Below are 24,458 nucleotides of genomic sequence, written 5' to 3'. Positions count from 1 at the left end.
CAAGCTAATTCTACCCTTGTAGAACACAGCCCCCGTATAAACACACCAACCCAACAGCAAGGTGTGCAAAACTGAAACAGACTGTCATTACAAACTTGACAGCATAAAAAGGAGACAGAAGCAAGTGAACCTTGCTACCCAGAAGGTAGAACTACATGTTCTGAGGTGATGTTGACTGAGTTCTTTGGGGCCACAGGAAGAAGGCAAGGCCCATACTGTGTAACCATTCTACCATTTGCCTTGAAGGACAGAGAAAAGTGGATATTCTACTCTCTAAAACCAAGCAGAATTTTTAAACGAAATCTTGCACTGTTTATTGTATGTATCCTGCTGCTTATATTGCCCTGTTTTCTAATTTCGTGATTTCACTGCGTCGTTTCATTGCATCATTCCCACGCATTATGTTTTTTATTGCACTGTCTTATTCTGTAACCTGCCTTTGGTCTCAATGAGAAAGGAGGACTATAAATGAAGTAAATGCGTAACAAACAGAGGTCATTTCGGGGGGGATCGTGGGGGATCGCAGTTCCCCTGGGTGAGGTACGGGGAGGCGGGGCACATGACGAAGCCCCACCCCCTGCTTCCGGCCCTCATTCAGCCAGGAGGAGGCAGGAGAAGAGGGAGGGTAAGTTGCTTCCTCCCTGCCTCTCCCCACCCCTGCCTGCCTGGGGCCAGGGAGGGCCTTCATGGGGCTTCCTTGCACTCCCGCCGGCCTTGCAGGTCCACCGCCGGGCCCCTCATGGGGCTCGGCAGTGGAGCTGCAAGGCCGGCAGCGGCAGCCGGGACCGTTGGGGGCGGGGTGTGTGGCCTTATGACACACTTCCGGTGATGTCAGGGGGTGTGGCATATGCTAATGAGTTATGCTAATGAGTTCCCCTAGCTCTTTTTCTACGAAACGACCCCTGGTAACAAATAAATAAATCCCAAAAGGAACTCATTTTAAAGAGGCAGAAACCTTACTGGTGAGAACAAGAAGGAGGTCAGTGTCCTAATATGGGCCAGACACCGAGGCCCAGCATCCCAGCTGAATCTCAGCTGAGTCACATACTTTCAATCTTCAATCTTCAGGACGCGTTCTCCCTTCCTCCCCAGCCACACCCCACCCCTCTCCTTGCCAGGGCTGTCATGAAGGTGAAGCAAGAGGAAACATCTACTCCCAGATTCTGTGACCAAACAAACTATATGACTAAACCAAACATCCAAGAACAATACAGTCTCTGGGAGGATTAACGCACTTTCCCCTCCTGCTCTGTTCCCATACCTGTAGCGAGGGATTAAGAGACACTCTCTTCAGCACCTTTTTCTTGTGATCATTCAATATCCCGTCAATCTTCCTCATGGGTGGGAGATAAAGTTCATCTGTGGAAGAGCATCAAAATGGATTAAGGGGCAGAAATAAGTCATCAGGGGTGGGGGTGGGGCCAGGACCCGAGACAAATACTGTAGAGAACTGGAATTCTGCAATTAAGAACACCAGAGTTTCTATGCCTGCTGCTTTGCACCAGTTAAGTGTGAAATTTTCAAAATGCTGGATTTTCTTCCTCGGGATCCAAGAATTCTCGGACAGAAACTGGTTTTCTATTTGCTTGTATTATTCAGCAAAGTAACCTGCTCACGTTTAAGGCCAACATTAATCAGCCCACCTGCAAATTAATGGCTCGTAGTGCTCCCAACCCCCAACAACATGCCTTCCATTAGGGATCCCAAGTCCCCCCGGGGGGCGGGGAAACCCCCGCCCCAGAGGCACGTTCCCTGGTGGCGCTGGATCGGGCCCCGGGGAGAACTCCACCCCGACGTGCGCATCACCCGGAAGTGACGCGACCACGCTGGGCACGCTGGGGGCGGGGCCACGGCCATCCAAGGGAATGGTTTTCCCTTGAATGGCCGTGCCCCTGCCCCCAGCGTGCCTGGCATCCTCCCGTCACTTTCGGGTGACGTGCGTGCGGCACGCGCCAGACGCCGGCCGGGAGCCCCCTGCTCCCGGCAAAGATCAACTTAGCAACCCTACCTTCCATCCCCACTAGAGAACACAATGGGAAATGCTAGACTGTCCTATCAGCAAGCGGTCAAAACTGGGATTACAATGCACAGCAAGAATCTTGCAGCTTTAAAATGTTCTATTTCTCTTTTTAAAAGAAGAGTGACTTTCCAGGTCTTATGACACCAAAGAGGAAGATAGACCATATATGTGGTGGTTTTCATTTCAAGATTTTTCTATTGGGCTCCTGGGTTCCCCCAGCAGGACTACATATGTGTGTATGTCCGTATACTGCCATCAAGTAGCAGGTGACTTATGGTAAAACCATAGGGTTTTCAAGGCAAGAAACATTCAGAGGAAGTTTGCCATTGCCCACCTCTGCACTGTGACCCTGGAATTCCTTAGTGGAATACTGACCAGGGCCGACGCTGCTTAGCTTCCAAGATCAGCCTAGCCTGGGCAGCAGGGACTAGGTGCTATTTAATTTTTCTGTAACAAATTCAGGGAGGAGTCTAGCAGCTAAGTTTGCAGGTGACGCCTCATGATTTTAGATCATGAAAACACAAGGTGACCAATAAAGAGCTGTCCAAAAAGGCATCTCTTTGAACTGGGTGAATGGGAAAAAGCCTTTGAACCTTTCCCACCAAGGCCAACACACTGACAAAACAAAAAAATCAGGACAAGAAGAAAAGATGAAAATAAATGAATAATGAATCTGAATACAAGATTTGCAAGGAACAACCTTATAGGAGCAAAAAGCCTCCGAATTATAAGATGTTCTCTGCTGCCCGCACACACACACTACCACCAACACAGAAGAATATGCACCATTTGTATCCTCGAGAGCTTGGATCATGTCTGGGTCAAGGGCAGTGCTGACCAGCATCTCCACGTAGCTGCGGTACATCTCCTTCATGGCTCGCGTATTTAGAATACGGCCCGTTGGCACACGCTCTGGGAGGGGAAAGGGATATTGAGTGAGGACACAAAAATAACACCATTTGTGATGGGTCCTAAAGCCATGTTACTAAATATCCTACCAACCAATATTACTAAAACACACAGTGAATTATTTAGATATATAGTGATAGTGGCTAGAGTAATTTTTGCAGCAAAATGGAAGGCAGAAAAATGGCCAGATTTGAAGGAATGGAAGAATAAATTAAATGAATATGTGATAATGGCAAGCATCTTAAAGTACACAACAGATCGACTTCAGAGTTTCAAGAAAAATGGAAAGTGTTTTTCAATCATATAGCAGAAAATCATGAAAAATTTAAATTAAAATAGAAAATTATAAAAGGAAACACTTGGACAATGTATATTTGCAATAAAATATTATCAGATATGAAGACAGATGGAAGATACAGGATAAAGACATCGAAATGGAGATCAAATATCAAAAGTAAACATAAGTAAGTTGCATATAAACGAATGATTTGGTTGATAACTCTATGATTTAGATTATTGTAGTTTATGATTTAAATATGATCGATATGATTGTGTTTATGTTCTATGTATGGTTTAGATTATTGTAGTTTACGTTTTATGTTTCAACACTTGTACATTGAAATTTTAAAAATATTAAAAAGAAAAAAGAAAACACCACCACGACTTGCACAGATTTCTCTGACACTCCTTCCAGTTTCCAGTCTGACTGAACTGGAAACATTTCCCATCTGGCAAGGCACTGTGGTTAAGAGAATAAGCTGCCATCTTGAAGGTTGCTAGTTCAGATTTCAGCCAGAAACTTAGTATCTAGTCCAGTTCTCCCACCTGCAACCCAGGGGTAATACCACTACACTGCTGCTGTTAGGACTACTACAATAACGTACAGGGAATTGCTTTGAACACTGATAAAGCGTGATCCAAATACTACTACTGACATTTCCCCACCCTAGGACTTAAAATATAAGCTTCTCATGAACAAGGCAAGCTCCTTCCCTTTCCAATACCACCTTCCCAATTGACTTCTGGGCCTCAATCTGGCTCTGTGATCCCTGTGAAATCCACCCTCACCTTGGCTGTCTGTATCCTGCTCCAGCATTATAACTTCACCTTGAATCAGTAGCTCCTTTAAAGCCATGACAAAAAATTCCCCTTCAGCTCTTACATAGAACATTGATTTCTTCCATGAGGGTTGAATCCAGAAGAGTACCTTTTCCAGAACTTTATTTACTTCATTTATACCCCACTGTTCTCCCCCACGAGGGCCACGGTGGCTCAGAGGTTAAGATGCTGAACTGCAGACTGGAAGGTCTGTAGTTTGGCAGTTTGAGACCCTAGTGCTGCATGACAGAGTGAGCTCCCGTCTCTGGCCCCAGCTCCTGCCAACCTAGCAGTTTGAAAGCAAGAAACTGTAAATAGATAAATAGGTACCACTTCGGTGGAGAGTTAACAGCATTCCGTGCGCCTCAGTGGTTAGTCATGCCAGCCACATGACCACAGAGAAGTCTCTGGACAGCGCTGGCTCTTCAGCTTGGAAACGGAGATGAGCAGCGCCCCCTAGTCGGGTTCAACTAGCTTTCGAGCAAGGGAAACCTTTACCTTTACCTCCCTCATGGGGATCCAAAGCAGCTTACAACATTCTTCCCTCTTCCACTTTATCCTCACAACAACCCTGTGAGGTATGTTAGGCTGAGCGTGTGGGACTGGCCCAAGATCACCCAGCAAAGCTCTCTGCCTCTCCCACTGGCTTTCCTGCCTCTGCCCTCCCATCACGGCCTACTGACCTACACGAAATGCTGCTCCTGGTAGATGGGACCCTAAGGAATGGCACAGGGGTCTGCAACAGGGAGGGGAAAATGTGTAGAAACAGCCAATTTAGTCTGGATCCAATCCCATAATGCTCCGGGTCTCTCCCATTTATTTCTAGGGTGCCTGGTCGAATTCCGAGCTGCCTCACCCACCATCACCCTGCATTCTCTTGGAGCTGGAGGCCCTGCCCCGCCCCACTCACCTTCCTCACTCTGCTGGTCAGGGCTGGAATCCGAGTCAGAGGAGGACGCCGCCTCCTTAAGCCATTTTTTCCTCTTCTTGGGGGGTGGTTCCGCCTTCACCTTGGCTGGCTTGGGTTTGGGTTTAGAAGTCCCGCCGGCTGGAGCAGCTTTGGGGGGAACAGGCACAGGGGGGTCAGGTTTCTCCGCTTTGGGGGGCTTCTCTGCCTTGGCCACTTTTTCCGCCTTGGGGGGCTTTTCGGGCTTTTCAACCTTGGGGGGCTTTTCCAGCTTAGGCCCTTTCTCAGCCTTGGGGGCCTTCTCGGTTTTGTCCGCTTTTTCAGCCTTGGGGGGCTTCTCGGCCTTGGGGGGCTTGTCTGGTTTCTCAACCTTCTCCGGGACTTCTGGCTTCTCAGGTTTCTCCACTTTCGGTGTCACGGGAGCCTTGGGACCAGAGGCCTTGGGTTGGCTCTGTCTCCTGCAACAGGGAAGACATAACTGTTAAGACGACCAGGCCCCAAGAACTCGCTGTTCTCCTTCCTTAGAGACAAGAAGGTCTGGAATGAAGGGGGGCGGGGCTGAGCTTAGAGGCAAGTCTACTAAGATGGGGGGAGAGTTTCGATGCCATATCCCAGTTCCCCAAATCTGGGCAGCGTGATTTGCATATTATGCACGGTTTGGTGATTATGCAAATCGCACACATTTAATTGTCAAGCCCTGTCTCCTGCCTGCTTTTGAGTCCGGCTCCTGGCAACCACCACCAAAAGTAGGGGGGGAAAGGCTCCAAGAAGCGTCTTGCCACTCGAACTTCCCACAGAAAAGGTTTTTTAGGGAACAATTGCTTGGCTGGCAATGAAGCATGTGTGTGATTTGGGAAGTTGCTGGCAAAGGGGAGGGTGACACTGGCTAAAAAAGGAAAGGCCCACAGTCCTCAACAAAATTCAGCGATCACAGAAGAGATTTCAGAAGAAGACTTCCACTGAAACAGGAAGGCTGCAGGATGCCTGTATTAACACTTGTATATGGTACTTTACATTTGTAAAGGATATCTTCTCTTGGTAATTGTTAATACCCACTAGCAAATTTTAAGTGTAACTTTGCTCAGTACATAATCTCATATTATTCTCCAGTATTCGGGTGGGTAGGCGTGTTGGTTTGAAGCAACAGAACAAAGTTTGAGTCCAGTGGCACCTCTAAGGCCAACAAAGTTTAATTCTGGGTATATGCTTTTGTGCGCATGTTTGTAACAACTAACCAGACGACCTGGGAAACGCAAAAGCTCACACAGTGTGTGTTGTTGCACTATTTTCACTAGTCTTTCTTAAGATAAAAGTTGCTATGTGGCTTTTGGATTTTGCTAGGGACCAACACAGAATCCCACATACGTACATATATATTGACCAATGTTCCCTCTAAGCTGAGCTAGCTCACATTTTTTTAGCCTCTGGCTCACACATTTTTGCCTTAGCTCAGGAAGGATGGCTCCAGAGCAAACTAATTTAGGCAGTAGCCAATTTGCTTGCTCACAACTTTAACGCCAGTAGCTCACAAAGCAGAATTTTTGCTCACAAGACTCCACATCTTAGAAGGGAGCATTGATCTTGACGTGAGTTATCATTATTGATAATGAACTTGAGATTTTGGGTACCAAACTGGCTGTATTAACTATGGTGGTTATAACTGCTGTTCCTTGTGCTGTGTGATGATCCTAGAACTGCTACCAAAAGCTGGGGGAAGAACAGAGGAAGCCATCATTCTACCCATTAGCTCACACTTCTCAGACAACATCAGCGACCCTGATTGGCTAGAACAACAAGAGGTGGGGCACCCGCTCATATCTCACAGAATGATTGGGCAGAATATTGCCCACACATTTTGCCCCGTATCTCTGGGTCTATGAGGGCTAGACTTTTTAAAAGATGAAAGCTGAGAACCTGGGCCAGCAAATGGGCTAAAAGAACATGCCCATTACCTGGAGACAACACAGACAAGTGGGTCACATTGCAAACTTGCTAATGGGTGCTTGAATGGAGAAGCTGAGGGGACAAGATTAAATGCTGTTCATTTGGGAGAATAAGAAAAGCTTAAATGGATAGCACTCTGAGTCACAGTATAGGCTGAGGTCAAGGCTTAGGGTGTACAGGAAAAGCCCAAGGAGGGAAAAGGCCAAGACTGTTTGTTTCCTTGCACAACCAAGACCCTTGAAAGGGGTGTGAGACAGGGAAAGGGAATCTGCTAAATGGCTAGGCCGGGAGAAAGCAAGAGTCTGAGTTCCATACTCTTTTGGTGGGGCAGGGTAGAGACATACAGTCAAAATACCGACTCATGTACGAGGCAAAACAACAGTCGCTAGAAGAAAAAGGGACCAGACAGTGGCAAAAGGGAGATGAAAGATATTAAAAGAGATTTCTTTTAGGGAAGCTGAGTAACTAACAAGTGGTTTTGTTTTAGAGCTTTGTGAACTGCAACTGGCTTCTTAACACACTGGGATGGATCCAGCCAGCTTTCCCACTCAGCCTTACCCCGTTTTCCCCTTACCACAGCCCCTGTCCCAGGTGTTTTTTTGGCCATGCAGGTCCCGTGATCCCCAGCATAGCCTTCACTGGTGCAAAGAGGAACCCCTCCCTTCACCAGAAGAAAAAGTGGCTGGATCCAACCCATTAGACCTCCCTTGCCTTCTCTCCCGTTACCTGACAGCCTGCAGAGGCCGGTGCCAAGGCTTCTTGGAGCAGACACGGACGTAATCCTTCTTGTTGATGTTCTCCAAGAATTTGACGTAGAGCCGCTGGTACCGGTTCTTGGCATCGCCGAAATAGCCCAGATACTGAGGGGTAAAAGAAAGGTAGGAAGGGACTGAACATCAAAAGTGTGGTGGAGGAGAAATCCCTTCTTCCAAGAGGACAAGAAGCTTAAAAAATTCCAGTCCTTTCTATAAAGTTACTTACTGGACCAAGACCAACAATGACAAAGAGCAAAATGTGCCCCAAAGTGGCCAAGGGGAGGGTGAAGCACACATGAACTCACACATCCCTCCCACAAGAAGCCAGTCCCTCTAGATCTGGCTCGACCTCCCAACATAACCATGGCACAAAGGTAGGGGGGAAAGGCTAGTTTCTCAGCAGTGCGAAGAAATACGGGAGATAAAACCCCGAGTTGCATCCAAATGCACCACACACAGTCGAACAAGCCCCTCCGGCCTCCCACGTCCAGCGTCTGAGCTTTTCTGCCTGTGTTGGTGGAGCACACCAATTTGTCTGATTGGCAGAAACGTAGCATACGGGTATCAAGTAAATTGGAATGGATAGCAGGAACACTCACGTTGCTGGTTGCACAAAACTGACGCTGCCCGTCCTTGATTTCGGGGGTGAACTTCTGAAGCAAAGCCTTCTGTACCCGCCAGATGGGGGGTGGCTCCCGCCCAGTCTGGAGAGCGAGCTGCAGGAAGACAAAGAGAGCAGTGCTGGTCACAGTGATGCTGACGCAACCGCACTATCTATGAGCGCACCTGTGACGCTGTAAGAAGCGTGTAGCAAAGCAGGACTGTGTACAAGAATGAAACACACAGCAATCCTGAGCAAAGTTATACACTCCTAAGCCAGCTGACTTCAGTGGACTTAGAAGAGGGTAACTCTGTTTAGGATTGCACTGAAAAAGACCCAAAATCTACTCCACTCCCCCACTACTTGTTTGTCTTTGTGAAATGATTAGGAGGGACTTCCCCCAGTTACCTACAGAACAGAGTCCACAGAAGCAAAGGGCTGGTTTTTCAATGAGAATTTTTACTTATGAGAATTCATTCCCAATCAATCTAGCATTTTCACTAGTGTTTTCACGAGCATACATTCTGAGAGAAACCAGCCCCTTCCTTCTGTACACTCTGTTCTGCAAATGGTATCTTTTTGCTCCGCTCAGGAGGAATACCTTTGGGTTTCACAAGTAAGGCAGAAGCAGAAACTGTTTTTTTTTTTAAGGCATCTTGCTGGGCTCTAGCCCAGTGACCACTCCATGATACACTTCCTTAAGGGAAGGCACCTTATTAAGAACACTCTAATGCAAGTCTGTGCAATGCAGTGAGTAGAGTACTGGACTAGGACCACGGAAACCCAGACTCAAATTCTCACTCTGGACCAAGAGCACCTAACAAGTTTCTAGGCAGTCACACACCCTCTCAGCCCAACTTATCTCCCCGAATGGGGGGAGGAGGAGGAGGAGGAGGAGATTGAATTCATACCCCGCCCTTCACTCGGAGTCTCAGAGCGGCTTACAAACTCCTTTCCCTTCCCCTCCCCACAACAGACACTCTGTGAGGTAGGTGGGGCTGAGAGAACTCTGACAGAAAGTGCTCTTTTTCAAGAACACCTCTGAGAGAACTATGGATTGCCCAAGGTCATCCAGCAGCTGCAAGTGGAAGAGTGGGGAATCAAACCCTGTTCTCCCAGATTAGAGTTCGCGCACTTAACCACTGCACCAAAGTGGCTCACAGGGGGAGGGGAATCATATCTGCTCTGAGCTCCTCAGAGGAAGGGGAGAATAATAGTACATAATGTTATAGGACATTCAATAAATGCCTGATTTAATGAAGATTTAAAAACGTAACTGTGAAGGTGTAAAGCATATGGAGGGGGCATTACTGGACTCCCTGTATTCCGTAACAACAGACTGTCATTTTGGTATTTGTGTATTTCTTTTTCATTATGTTAATTTGTCCTGCTTTTCACTGTTAACTCCTCTTTCCTTTTGGTTCTTATTTGGTATTCACTGTCTCTCACACTTTCTAAAATCTTCTGCAAAGGAGAATTGTTAATTTGTTCTCCAGCTCGGATTGTTGTTTATGACCCGTGTGTAACTCTGCCATATGATAAATAATAAATAAATAAAATGTTGTTTATGAAATTCTGGGAGATTCTAACACTCATTTTTCCCCCCAGGTGTAATAATTTGGCGTTTGGTGAAATTAAGCATTTCAATATTGATAAAGAAAGGACAAATCTGGGACCAGTGGATTATCTGGAAGTATGTGAGACCGCAGCCCCATTAAAGGAGGGCAGATATGAAAACTGATGATTCCTTACTTAGATTACTCAGATATAACAATGGGAAATTACTGCATGGCGAAAGATTTATGCGATCTGAAGAGAAACCATGGCACAAATTCGTACCCAGGATTCAAACACTAAAATGTGCAACACACCTTTGACAAAGCCTTTCAAAACGTTAGGCTTAAAATACATCCCTGCTTAACCACAGCCTCCAAATGACATATCCAGGACAGCCCACAGGTCTCTTTACACACCTTGAGGGCCTGAACGTCCTCAACTCGTATGACAAACTCATCACGCTCCCGGAAGATTCCCTCCCCGCCGCTCTCCGCCTCCTCTTCGTCCGTCTCCCCACAAATGGCAGCCGTCTCCTGCTTCTTGGCAAGGTGAAGAGGCCGCGTGTCCTCTGGATCCTCAGGCTCAGGGGATGCTTGAGCCGGGGGCTCTTCGGGGACTGGGGGGGCCTCCTTGGGTGAGGGAGCTGGGGAGATGGGTGGCGGGGGCAGCTCTGGTTGCGTCTCTGCCTCCACTGATGGAGCTGGGCTGGGGGGCTTCTCCTCCACTGGTGGCACATCTGGGATGGGAAAGAAGCGGGAGGGAGAGTCAGAGGTGGGGGTCCAGAAAACGGAACAGACAGAACATACAAACAGCCCTACTGAGTCACACCAATGGTCTAGGTAAGTCAATGCTCCCCCCTAAGCTGCCGAGTCTTATGAGCAAAAATTCTACTTTGTGAGCTTCTGGCATTAAAGTTGTGAGCGAGCGATTTGGCTACTGCATAAATTAGTTTACTCTGGAGCCACCCTTCTTGAGCTTAGACAAAAATGTGTGAGCCAGAGGCTAAAAAACTGTGAGCTAGCTCACACTAACTCAGCTTAGAGGGAACACTGCATGTAATCCAGCAACCTGCTCCCAGTGGCCAACCAGGATGGCCCCAGAAGGCCTACACACAGGGCATGGTAGCCAAAGCCCCCCCTATTCTTGCCCCTCAACAACTAGTATTTGGAGGTACAGTGTCTAAACACAAAGGTTCAATTTAGTCATCCTGGTTAATAGCCAGTGTCAGATCTATCCCAGATGAATTTGTCTCATTGCTTCTTTAAAGCTAGCAGCCAAGGAGCTGCGGTGGCTCAGGTGGTTAAGACACTGAACTGCAGGCTGTGGAAGGTCAGTAGTTCAGCAGTTCGAGACCCGGGTGCCGTATGATGGAGTGAGCTCCCATCTCTAGTTCCAGCTCCTGCCAACCTAGCAGTTCGAAAGCAAGAAATTGCAAGTAGATAAATAGGTACCACTTCGGTGGGAAGGTAACAGCGTTCCATGCACCTTGGGGTTTAGTCATGCCGGCCACAGGACCACGGAAACGTCTTCGGACAGCGCTGGCTCTTCGGCTTTGAAACGGAGATGAGCACCGCAACCCTATAGTAGGATTTGACTGGCTTTCGAGCAAGGGAACCTTTACCTTTACCTTAAGCTAGCAGCCACTGATGCATCCAAGTTATACAATCCACACTGACAATGCCTCCAACCTCTCTCCAGACACGAGATGCTGTTACCAGCTGGCTAATAAGTTTCTTAAACTTACTAGTAACATTAGTGCTGTTTTTGCCAGTCCCGGGGCTCACCCTAGAGTTGTGTGTGCGTGCGGGTGCACACACACACGGGTTCCACTGTTCCACAGCCCCAACACAATCAAAGAAGCAAGGAGACTGCAAGGCTCCAGAGGGACCATGTGATTATTTTTCATTTGGCAACTGATTTGCAGGGAAAGATGATAGCTCTAAAGAGACAAATGAAGAAATGATAGTGGAAGAACCTGTTGGATTTGGGAGCACAAAAATCCATGAGAAAGGGGGATTTATAAAGGCCCAAGGAGGTGCAATGCTGTGAGAATCACAGATGAACTTTCTATTTTTTATTGGTAAATAGCAGTTGAACCCCCATCGCATTTCGAGTGGGCCCCCTAGCACAGGAAAGGGGGGTTAACTCCGCCATACAAACCATTTCCCCAGCCTCAAAAAAAAAACCCTGGAAATTCAGTTCCGCTCACTGGAGCAAACACATTAAGTGGCCTTTAAATCCATAACTGGTCAGAACAGCAGATCCAGGGGCCAGTCTGTAGTCAGGAAAACCGGGCCTTTGGAGAAAAGGGTTGCCACTCACCTCCATTAATTAGAGCCAAACTAGGGCATGGGGGCTAACTTCTGCTGCTCATAAAAAAAGCTTCATGAGATGAGCAGCGAAGTCCAGAGAGCAAGAAGTGGATTTTTATGTTTATTTTTGTATGCTGGGCAGGTGACAAGGACCCCTCGGCTCCAGAAGCACATACACAAATGAAGCTGGAACCAGAGTTGGAACCAAAGTGTTTGCTTTTCAAGACGCTCATTCCCTTGCAGAGAGAAAAGAGTTTTACTTTTGTTCTCTTAAAAAAACAAACCCTCTTTATAATCCTGAGTCTGTGTGCCATGAAAGATGGAAAACACTTGTAGAAAAGAGGTCTGGATCTAACTGTGTGTGTGCGTGTGCGTGTGCGTGAGAGACTGAGATACTGAGAGAGAGAGACAGACAGACAGACAGAGAGAATTTAATTATTTAATTGCAATGGGAAAGGGTTTGATCATTAGGAATTTTTTATATGCAGGTGCTAAGAGAAAGCAGAAGAAAGTAAAAACCAGGTGGAACATTCTCAGAATTTTTTTTTTAAGTACCCATGTTAATCCGAAACAAAATCCATGAAATAATGCCTTAATAAAAGGTTTTACATGAATTTTGTTTACAGTCTAAAAGCAAGACATTTGATAAATTATAGAGGACAGAATCCATCAGGATGAGGAGTCTGCTCAGGGCAATGGCACTCACCATTGGGTTCTCCCTCCTTGCGGTCTGTGGGGTCATAGAGCGCTGAGATAGCCGAGGAGATGCTCTTTTGGAGGTCCTGGTTCTTGCTGACCGAGTCCTCCTCATCAGAGGAGAATGAGGGCAGAGTCTCCAGGTTACGTTTTAGCTCCTCGTCCAGCCGCTTGCAGGGGCTGGTACAGCTCATGACGAGGCCAGCTGGATCCCCTTCAGGCCCATCCAAGCCCCCCGGCAGCATTGGAGGTGCCATACTGAAGGGAGGGGGAGGCTGGGAAGACGATGACGAAGATGTAGCTGATGGGGGACGTGGTGTCTTGGAGGGGCTGCCTGAAGACGAGGCTACTGCAGCTGCCGCCCCGGGGGGCCCCACCCCAGCTGCCGAGGATGAGGAAGATGATGGCAACGTCTGACGCTTGCCCGATTTGAGGAAGTCCAAGAAGGACGCCATGAACCCCGACTTCATCTCAGGCTGCTTCTCCTCCACTTCCTTGATCTTCTGCTTGATCTTCTCCCGGGTCTGGCTGCTGTCCAAACTGCTCTCTTGAGCAGGCTGATGAGATGGAGTGGGAACCTCCAACCGAGATCCCTCCAGACCTTTGGGAACGGGCAACTTGATCTGAAGGAAAGAGAGGAATGGGAGGGAGGGAGGACCTGAGAGGGGCTTCCTGACATTGTTCCCCAAAAATCTGCCTTCTAGTTTTTACCTTCAGGAACCTCCTTTTTACAGCTTCACCACACACCACCCTTCCAGAACCACTGTTTTCAACAACAACAACAACAGCAGCAGCAGCAACAACAAAAATAAGAACAGCCCTGCTGGATCAGACCCGTGGCTCATCTAGTTCAGCAGCCTGTCTCACACAGTGGCCAACTGGTAAAAACGGAGGTCCCGCAACACAGCACAGAGGCCTTCCCCTGATCTTGCCTCCGGGCACTGATAGTCAGAGGTTTACGGCCTCTGAATTTGGAGGTTCCCTTTAGTCACCCTGGCTAGTAGCTACTGATAGACCTACCTCCATGAATCTGTCTAATCCCCTTTAAAAGCTCTCTGTGCCTGTGGACCCCACAACGCTTTAGACATGGAACTTAACCAAACTAAGGATATTTCTACTCTATTTTGCTTCCCAGAAAGTTTAGGTTTTCAACAATTCAGATGCTTGTGCTCTCCCCCAGCCCAAGGAGCAGGATGGGCAAAGTGACAGAAATGTGGTCGGCCCAGTGTTCGTTTTCTAGGATTAGGGAGAACATCAGAAGAGCTCCATATAGCATGGAGAGCCATCCATAGCCAGCTGAAGACCTGCACGGATCTACCCCCTCATGTCAAACGGCAGCACAACAGACCATTTCCTTCAGCATACAGGACCAGTTCTCAGCAAAAGGGACAGAGGAGAGCCTTTGAGGTGCTGACAGTACTGCTGAGGCTCAGCTTGCTCCCTGCGTGGTTGGGCCAAGTATAATCCCCACCCACCCATCACTGGCTTCGAAGGACCAAGGCAGCAGGCCACAGTAGACTAGGTAAAAATTTCCACTCCACCCTAAGTCCTGGGGAAGGCCATGGTCACAGACAGACAGAGAGAAAGGGGCACAGAACCATTACGGTTTATTCTCAGGCGGCTGGTACAAAGTATGGCATCTGGATTCCCTGGGAAAGGGAGAACTACTCTACAGAACTACTCTATAGTTCCATGCCCCGAAGGAGTTACTTCACTCCCTCCCCTCTTGCTCTAGGCTTTTAAGGTCCCTCTTGGGCATGTGGGGTCTTCCCACAGCATGTGGCTCGCTCGCCCCTGCTGCCCTCCACAGCACTGCCTCCCAGCCAAGAGTATAATCTGGCATCTCCGGATGCCCCAAGCTAACCACCCTGGTGCACAGCCAGCCTATTGCTACCAGGAGTCCCCTCTTCTTTCCACGAGCCCTGCTGCTCTGGAGCCCTGCCAGGAAGGCCTCTACCCTGCCTCTGTTCTCTGGTCTTGTACAGCATCTACCTAGGTCATCCCTTCCCTTACTTACCTTTTGCTTCCCAACACACCTACATCTTCACAATCAAAGTTTGAGTCCAGTGGCAACCTGTTAAGACGAATTCTGGGTATAAACTTTCGTGCGCATGCACACTTCATCAGATATCCGATGAAGTGTGCATGTGCACAAAAGCTTATACACAGAATTAAACTTTGTTCGTCTTAAAGGTGCCACTGGACTCAAACTTTGTTCTATTGCTTCAGACCAACATGGCTACCCACCTGAATTTCACTTCACAGTCAGACGTTGCAGGTTTTTAGGAATCCTGGCCCAAAAGACGGCCTGCCCCTGGCCTAGCTCTGCTCTCGTTTTCACCGACATGTAGACCAATGCACCCTCTAAATTGTGGAGTCTTGTGAGCAAAAATTCTACTTTGTGAGCTACTGACATTAAAGTTGTGAGCGAGCAATTTGGCTCCTGCATAAATTAGTTTGCTTTGGAGCCATCCTTCCTGAGCTAAGACAAAAAGGTGAGCCGGCGGCTAAAAAACTGTGAGCTAGGCTCACACGAACTCAGCTGAGAGGGAACACTGATGTAGACTCAAGTCTGCCCATTATTATCATGAGGACTAACAAGCTCCCCTTTTGAAAACCAGACATTCTCAGGAAACCTATCAGGTATAAAGATTTTGTGCTTATGCAGGAAAGGTAGCACATATACACACAACACAGGTCTATTATTTACTCATGATCTAGTCTCTTCATTCACCACTGTGAAACTGTCATCTTTGATTTATTTCACACTTGCTCCCCAGAGATCCTGCCTCTTGGGCTTGCACATCACCTACACCTAAGAAACCCAAACTCTGTCAAGAAAAACAATGCAAACACCATATTTAAAAAGCTTAAAAGATTGCAAATCTTAGGAGCTACTTTTAATTGTGCACTTCTCAAACACTGTTTAGCTTTTTTTTAAAAAAAACCTGCCTAGTCAGAGAATTTGTGGTCAAAATGTTGCACTTGGATAGGAACGCTTCCTTTCTGCACTGAAGCAGAGAAAATTCTGCAGAAAGGAAATACAAATTTTATGCTCCAAACAAAATATGCATTTCAAGGCAAGCCTGACGGCTTCTTTTGCATACCTCCACATTTGCATGCTGTCTTTTCTTTTTAAAGAACATTTCATTGGCTCTTTCCAGGTGTCAATAATATGGTGGCATAATTAGCCAAATTCTCGGAGGCTAGGTCCATGAATAGATTTTAGCCATGTTGGCCAAGTGGAACCTCCCTGTTCAGAGGCACTGTATCTCTGAGAACCAGGTGGTCAAAGGGAAATGCTCACATGCTTCAATGTTTTTATATTCACCACCTCGGGGATGCTGACTGGGTGGAAAGGCGACATTAAAATGTTTTAAATAAAATATAATAAGGTTTTGGCCTTGTGTCCTGATTGAAGATCTTACAGGGGTATGTGGTTGGCCTCCATGGGGCCAATGGGTGCTGAACTAGATGGACCATAGGTCTGACCCTGTGACACCCTTCTTACCCACTGAAAGCCCCGTCTGTGAATGCTGCACCCGTTCAAATGTTATGCACATATTTGCAACCTTATCTCTATGAGAATTTTCCTTGCAAAAATCCCACAGCCACAGAAAAATTTGGTCCCAATTCTAACCAGAATTTCCCCAATGGCGAGAGGGGCTTTGGGTTCAAATAACTGTAAAGGGCCAGATTTAGGACACTGCCTGGTGTCCTGGGCATTTCAAGTGGCAGATGCCAAGGGGGATAAGGTAGCATTGCTCTCCCACACCCTACTATCTCTCAGGGTCTTATCTGTATCCCAAAACAGTGTTGGAAATAAAGATGTGAAGACACAGAAATTTTTTTTTGGGGGGGGGGTATATTCCCACAAAGATCCCCCCCCCTTTTTAAATTTTGGGGGTAGTAGGGAAAAACCTCCTATGAAATATTTTCTTGTGGAATGAGTGAAATGCTCTTAGACCAGGTTTTTACTCACACAAAACATACAGCATGAAAAACCTTTATGTAAGGCAATCTAAAGCATCAAGAGAATGATAGTTCCAATGTATACCATAGACATATGCAATATATTTCAATGATATCTTGCTTACTTAAGTGTGAATAATTTTGGCAACAGTTAATATGTTGAACTGGATAGCCCAGGCTAGCCTGATCCTGTCAAATCTTGGAAGCTAAGCAGGGTCGGCCCTGGTTAGCATTTGGATGGAAGACCACCAAGGAATACCAGGGTCACTACGTGGAGGAAGGCAACGGCAAACTAACTCTAAACGTCTCTCGCCTATGGGTTCATCGTAAGTCGGCTGCAACTTGATGGCAACCCTTCCACCCCAAATTATTATGGGTTACATCCTTCCTAGACTTCCACAGGCTTTGGGCAATTTTCACAGACTTCCACATCCCAAGGCGAAACAAAACTCCCCCCACAACACTGCGTCTTTTTTCCTCTGGAAATCTTACATTTCCAGTTGGGAATACCAAAGTTAGTGCGAATGTGTATGGAGGTCAGGGGTCGTTTTGTAGAAAAAGAGCTAGGGGAACTCATTAGCATAACTCATTAGCATATGCCACCAGAAGTGTGTCATAAGGCCACACCCCCTGACATCACCAGAAGTGTGTCATAAGGCCACACACCCCACCCCCAACGGTCCCGGCCACTGCCGGCCTTGCAGCTCCACTGCCGAGTCCCATGAGGGGCCCGGCGGTGGAGAGTGCAAGGAAGCCCCGCGAAGGCCCTCCCTGGCCCCAGGCAGGCAGGGGTGGGGAGAGGCAGGGAGGAAGCAACTTACCCTCCCTCTTCTCCTGCCTCCTCCTGGCTGAATGAGGGCGGGGCTTCATCATGTGCCCCGCCCCCTGTACCTCATCCAGGGGAACTGCGATCCCCCTGAAATGACCTCTGATGGGGGTGCAGACACTGTTGTGTTAATGACCATACTGTCAAGCTGACCCACGTGGGAAAGAGATTCAAATAATCCTGCAGTCATGTGGATCACTGATCAAGAATGAGCCCTTGGGGGCATTAGCCACACCACAAGGGAGCATGCCCTGACCTGGATGACGCAGGCTAGCCTGGTCTCATCAGTACTCGGAAGCTAAGCAGGGTTGGCCCTGGTCAGCACTCGGATGGGAGGACCAATGCTCCCTCTAAGCTGTGGAGTCTTGTGAGCAACAATTCCACTATATGGGCATTAAAAGTTGTGAGCGAGCGATTTGGCTCCTGCATAAATTAGTCTGCTCTGGAGCCATCCTTCCTGAGCTAAGACAAAAATGTATGTAAAGGTAAACGTTCCCTTGCTCGAAAGCCAGTCGAGTCCGACTCCAGGGATACGGTGCTCATCTCCGTTTCAAAGCTGAAGAGCCAGCGCTGTCCGAAGACGTTTCCGTGGTCATGTGGCCAGCATGACTAAACACCAAGACGCACGGAACGCTGTTACCTTCCCACTGAAGTGGTCCCTATTTATCTACTTGCAATTTCTTGCTTTCGAACTGCTAGGTTGGCAGGAGCTGGAACTAGAGACGGGAGCTCACTCTGTCATGCGGCACACTCGGGTCTCGAACTGCTGAACTACTGACCTTCCGCAGCCTGCAGTTCAGCGTCTTAACCATTTGAGCCACCACAGCTCAATGTATGAGCCGGAGGCTAAAAAACTGTGAGCTAGCTCACACTAACTCAGCTTAGAGGGAACACTGCAGACCCCCAAGGAATACCAAAATTGCTATGCAGAGGTGGACAACGACAAGCCAACTCTGCACATCTCTTGCCTTGAAGACCCTCCCAGGGGTTGCCATAAGTCAGCTGTGACTTGACGGCCCCTTTCACTAACAAGGGGTGCACACAAATTGGCCCTACCAAACCAAGGATTAAGTAGAGATATGGTGCAGTCAAGTGACACCCAACTCACGGCACGAGACACATACGAGGCGGTTTGCCATTGCTGTCCTCTGCATAGCAGCCCTGGTCTTGGTGATCACCCATCCAAGTACCCATTAATTCACACCCTACACCAGTCTCCATCTCCTCAGAGCTCACCACTTCAGAAGTCTCACCCACAGTCACAATCAGCCTAATAAGCCAGAAGTCACACTTCTGTTAATTCGTCCCTTGTCCATTCAACTGTAACACCATCACCCTTCTCAAATCCTCTTTCCCAGTGTAAACCATGAGACTTCGACACAGACCACCACCTCTCAATCCCAGCTTACCTTGAGAGGTTTGAGTGACTCCAAGCCTGCTCCAGGTTCAACCCCCTCCTCCCCAGCTTTCTTTCCCCTCCCTCTCCCCCTGCCGCGGGGTTTCTTGGTTCCATCATGAGCCACACCATGGGGCGGTTCAGTCAGGGGCCGGATGCGGGGCCTCCCACGGGGGCGGGGCGGGCCTTCTCGCTTGGGCTTGGTCGGTTTGCGTCCCCGACGTTTGGGCCCTTCCATGAGACCACTGTTGGGAGGGCAGAAGTCTATGTCACCCATGGGGCTGAGGGTGGTCCGGTTGGTGCGGCAGCTGGAAATGAGGTCGGGAAGCAGGTCGGGCAGGCGTCGACTATTGAGGCGGATGTCGGCTGGGACGTCCTCCTTATCCTCGTCGTCTTCGAACTCGTACTCCTGGGCATAGTTCTTTTTGGGTGGCTGGAAAGGCGGCTCACGCTTTTTCAGCAAGTGGAAGGACGAGGTCTTGAGCAGCTTCTTGGGTTTGGACGAGCAGAAAATGGGCGACGTCAGACCCGACTTGGATTCGGAAACGGGCGCTGTCCCGTGCTGCCCAGACTGAATGAGCCCCAGCTGCTCCGTGTTGACAGTCGAGGGCAACTCGTGCTTCACCGACACGGAATCCAACCCCAAGTGCTGCCCGTCCCCGCTTTCTGATGGGCAGTAGCTCTGGTACCCCTGGCCTCCTGGCATCATGTCATAACCTCCCCCTTTCATCCCCTCTCCCCTCTCCATGCCCTGCGTGCCGTCATCCGGCTTTGGGAACTCATCCCCGGCACAAGGAGGTGGCCCAAACATGTCCTCCATGCCCGGGAAGAAGCTACGGTCTTCGTCCTGTAACAAAGAATCCGGGAAGCAGATGGAGGTCAGGGGGACAAAGCGTTGCTTGGCCCCTTGCGGGCTGGGGCTCTCAAACTGGTCCTTGCCCTCCAGTTGACCTTGGGGGACTTGCTGAGAGGAGTCCGGGTCTAAGCTGGCATCGGGAAGGAGATGCTGTTGTGTCTGGACCGACCCGCCTTGCCCCAGGTGGGACTCCAAGCTCAGGTCCGGTTCCAAGAAGTCCTGGATCTCTTGCGACTGGGAGAGGTTGCCTTGGGGCATCACCTCCATGCCCTCGGACTGCATCCGTTCTTGCTGCAGCTGGCCCTGCAGCTGCGGCGACTGCTGCGGTTCGAGGAGCTGCGCTTCCATGCTCTGGGAACGCACGTGGGCTTGGTGCAGATGCGCTTCCAAAGCCTGCATCTGCAGCTGCGGCGAGGGCGCTTCGGCCTGGTGCATGCGCTGAGGCTCCATCAGGTGGACATCCAGCGGGGTGCGAACCTTCCCACGGGGGTGCAGCTGGCTCTGGGTGTGAGTCAGCACCGACTGGAGAAGCTGGGATTGCTGCTGCTGTTGCTGCTGCTGCTGTGAAAGGGAAAGGGGGGGTAGGTCGGGAGGGGAGTCCAACATCAGCGTGGCCCCTTGCTGCCCAGACATCAACCCGTGGGGCTCCATGGGGTGCGGCTGGGAGGCGTGCTCAGGAGTCTTCTGCAAATACGAGTGGGCTTGGGATATCTCTTTGCTGCCGGCATCCATGTGGCCGCCCTGGAGATGCTGCTCCACCGACTTCTTTATGTCTTGCCCGTAGGAGTCCATGGAGCCAGCCTGATGGCTGTAATGGACAACAGAGGTGGCCAAGGACTCGGGCGTAGAGCGCGTGTGTGAATACTCCTTGGCCCTCTCGCCTTTCTTCTTGTCCTTCAGGCTCTGCAGGGACATCTCGAGACCTTGGTTGTCCAAGTTGGAGTTGGTCCGGATGACGCTCTGCAGGTGGTAGCGCTCCTCGGTCTTGCTCAGCTCGTAGCCCATCCCTTTGCCGGCCCTCTCTTCGCACTCCACCATGCCCTCGGTGGGCACCCTGGGCGGGCTCTGCGACTGCAGCAGGTGCTGGATCAAGAACTCCTCGTCCTCCGTCCGCTCAGAGGACAGCAGGTCCGAGTCAGCCTTGGCTTTGCCGTAAGACGCCGCTCTCTCTAACCCTCCTTGGGAACTCTGGTAGCTCTGGGTATGAGCCGTCTGCATGAAGGAAGGAGACAGCACGGACGTGAGATACTTCTGAGATTGTCCGGGCGATGCCACGCTCTGGGGCCGGTTAGTCGTGGGCGACTGGAGCGGCCGGATGATCTGGGAAGGACTCGAGTCCGGGAGGTTCTGGCTGTGCGAATAGCCGATCGACTGGCTGTGCCCCGGCATAGCAGGCGAGTGCCCAGTGCTGTAGCTGAGAGACGGGCTGGCCGTGGGCATCCCCTGCGAATGAGCCGGCACGTAACTTGGCGTCTGGCTCACGGAGACATGGGGCTCGGCCTGGACGCTGTACCCCACGGACGACAGGCCTTGCAGCTGCTCGGGAGAGTAAGTCTGACTCTGACACGTCTGCAGGCCTTGCCCGCCTTGTGCGGCCTGGCCCTGTTGGGCCTGGCCTGCCGTCGAGTAGCTCTGGGCCTTGCTGACGCTCGTCAGGTCCTGGGCCTGGCTGCTGCTGAAACCTTGCGAGGCCTGGCTGACAGAAGACAGGTTCTGCGGCTGGCTGACCGAGTAGCTCTGCGGTTGGCTCATGGAAAGCAGGCTCTGGGGCTGCCCAGGTGAGTAGGCCTGCGACTGGCTTGCGATGACGGAGCTGGGCTTGGGTGTGGACGAACTGTAGTTGCTTTGGCACTTGGGAGTGGCTGTGGACCGTGGCGGCTGACGGGAGGCCGAGTAGCTCTTGGACTTGGAAGAGGAGGCTGTGCTGGAATAGCCCGGGGACTGGATGATGGGGCGGTAACTCTGGGAGGGCTCTTGCCGTGTGGCCTGGGGGGTCTTCTGCTGCTGGGAGCCTTCGCTGCTGGCAGGGGACTGCTCCCCCAAGGGGCTGCAGGAAAGACTGGACCGGTGGGGCATCTGCTGGTAGCTGCCCCCGCAGCTCAGGTAATGCTGGAGGGAATGGGCAGCCGGCAGCTGGGGCTGGGCGCTCGAGGGCCTCTGGTAATGTTTGATCACGCTGTCCTGCCGCGGGATGGCCCGCTCGATGGAGGAGGCGGGAGAGCTGGAGAAGACGGAGGTGTTGTAGAGCTGGGACGTCTGGTCGGACGGCCCCAGGGAGGACGACAGGAGGTTGAACTGGGAGGGGAGGTGGCGGGAGGCCGACTCTTGGGCGCTGCGGTACGCAGAGCTCTGGGAGGGCAAGCCCGTGCCCAGCACTGCGCTGCCCAGCCGGTCGAAGCTGAGGGACGAAGGGACGCTGGGCTGAGAGGACTTGATGTGGAGCAGGGGGTCATGGGGGGACAAGAGGCCGTTGGAGGTCGGGCTGAAGGTAGCGTCCTGCAGGGTGAGCGAGGAGGTGACCGGGAAGCTGCGCCCGCTGAAGGAGGCCGGGTGCTGGTATGCAGAGAGCGCCGATGAGGAGGGGAAGGTGCCGGAGCCTGGAAGGGCCCCCGAGATGAAGAGCTCGGCCGGGGCCGGAGTGTGCATGGCTGCAAGGAAGGAAAGAGAAAGGATCAGCACCGTGAGAAACTCCACATTCCACATTCAAAGAGGCCACTAATAAGGAGATATAACCTTTGTTCAAAGGGTGCACACAGAAGCCACCCCAAAGATTGTAGCAATAGGTGCATCGCAGCCCCAAAGGCCACGGCCAGGGGCAACAGCTGTTCCACTTCCTATCCCAGCACAGGGGGTACCTACTCTTATCATGTCAACAACACCTCTCCCACAGAAAGCTCAGCCCTTGTACGCCCCAAGCTAAAGTTCTCCACCTCCTTTCCTGGTGCTACGACGTGGTTACCTGTTTGCCAGGATGGGGTACGGAACTGGGAGAGGAGGGAGGAGGCGGAAGGGCCCGGCTGCGGTGCCCGCGACTCCAGCGCCGAGATGAGGTTCATGACAGAGGCGTCCGGGGTGGCACTGCTGGCATGGTGGAGCCCTGTCTCGAACAGGCCGGAGAGACCTGGAAGAGGAAGACAGGAGATGCCGAAGGCCAGTTAAGGGGGAAGAAGGCAGAATGACTCGTCGAAAGGGATGGGGAGAGGACTAGCAATGGGGGGGGGGGACAGATAAGGGGAGCCCTAAAACAGGGAGGCCAGAATGTGGGGAGGAACGCTGAGGACGGACGAGGCGGTATGATGAACACACGATGCCGCCTTATAGCGAGTCAGAGCACGGGTCTATCCTAGTCAGTATTCTCTGCTCTTCCTGGCAGTGGCTCTCCAGGGTCTTAGGCAGAGGTCTTCCACCATCACCTTCAACCTAATTCTCTTAACTGGAGATGCCAGCGGCTGAAACTGAGACTTTTTTTTTTTTGCAGACAAAGCAGATGCCGTACCACTGAGCCACAAGTCCACCCCCACGCAAACCAGCCAAATTGGGAGGAAGGAGGAATCAGCCAAGTTGAGGAATCAGCCAAGGGACACGCACATACAAGCACACACACACACGCACACAGGAGGGGAGTGGAATGATAAGTCGGTGGCTGGACAGATGGTTGGCAAAGGAGGGAGACAGAAAGTCAGAGAAAGCAGGAAATGAAGGACAGATGAGAAAGTGGAGGCAAGGGAAATGCCACTGGGGTTTGGAGAAACTAGATGAAAGTAAATGAAGCAAAACTGGACCAGGGTATAGGCAAGTTGGCACTCACATGTGCAGAGGAAAGGCATATAAGAAGGTGGTGTGGAGCAGTGGAGTGGGCTTGATGAAATCATACATCCATAGAGAATTAAGGGGGGGGCAACACAGTACCTGCCGGATGGTGGTTTGTGGCGTAGCCCTGGAGAGGATGGGGGGTGGCGTACGCTTGGCGATGCAAAATATCCGTATCTGGGTGTGAGCTCCGGGATCCGCCGTACACCAAGCTAAGTAAGACAGACAGACAACCGACAATCAGCTTGAGAGATCCACCAAGGCACGCCAGCCAAGATCATCGCGTGCACTTTAAGCATCCCAATGGTGTGCACACAAGGTAGGTTAAAGAATCCCTTCAGAGTTTACCAGTGCTATGCTAATTTGTGCTGGTGGTGGCAATTATTTCGGATTAATGAACTCTACGTGAAAGGGCGCTGTGGCTATTGCATATGTGCCCAGGGATGGAAAATCCTGCTTAGCCACACTCCTTGGGTAGCCCTAGGCAATCATCGGCTCTTCTTCCATAAAATGGGGATACCAATGCCATTCCTTTAGTATGAGCAAGATAACTGCTGTAAGTGAAAACACACTGCACGCTAAAAAGTGACAGAGAAGAGTAACAGAACAACAAAGACAAGTCTCTCCCCTCATTCAACACACTCAGCAAAAGAGTAAGGCCCCTCTGGACATACTTTTCCTCCTCTACCCACATCCTCTTCCGTCAGTAACCCGCTTATGCAGGAAAAAAGACTGGAATGTGGAACCAGTGGTGCATGGTGGGAAATGTAGTCCCCATGTCCTGCTTTCCCACAGCCTC

At 50.3% G+C, this 24,458-nt stretch overlaps 1 protein-coding gene across 1 annotated transcript in view; it reads right to left on the bottom strand.

The window, feature by feature from the left end:
• The window catches only part of PRR12 (proline rich 12), a 35,284-nt gene extending 11,448 nt beyond the window's left edge, over positions 1-23,836 (bottom strand). Inside the window, exons 1-10 of the mRNA XM_015408505.1 lie at positions 23,759-23,836; positions 22,809-22,970; positions 19,007-22,497; positions 12,810-13,422; positions 10,208-10,527; positions 8,233-8,349; positions 7,605-7,738; positions 4,938-5,392; positions 2,807-2,932; positions 1,262-1,359 (exon numbers count right to left, since the gene is read on the bottom strand). Of these exons, the coding sequence (XP_015263991.1) occupies positions 1,262-1,359; positions 2,807-2,932; positions 4,938-5,392; positions 7,605-7,738; positions 8,233-8,349; positions 10,208-10,527; positions 12,810-13,422; positions 19,007-22,497; positions 22,809-22,905 (5,451 nt within the window). The 5' untranslated portion in view covers positions 22,906-22,970; positions 23,759-23,836. The remainder of the gene's footprint in view (positions 1-1,261; positions 1,360-2,806; positions 2,933-4,937; positions 5,393-7,604; positions 7,739-8,232; positions 8,350-10,207; positions 10,528-12,809; positions 13,423-19,006; positions 22,498-22,808; positions 22,971-23,758) is intronic.
• Positions 23,837-24,458: the final 622 nt, after the last annotated feature.

This window comes from Gekko japonicus, unplaced genomic scaffold (genome assembly GCF_001447785.1).
Source record: "Gekko japonicus isolate JY-2015 unplaced genomic scaffold, Gekko_japonicus_V1.1 scaffold1039, whole genome shotgun sequence".
NCBI lineage: Eukaryota > Metazoa > Chordata > Lepidosauria > Squamata > Gekkonidae > Gekko > Gekko japonicus.
This window is presented reverse-complemented; position numbering and strand designations above follow the sequence as displayed.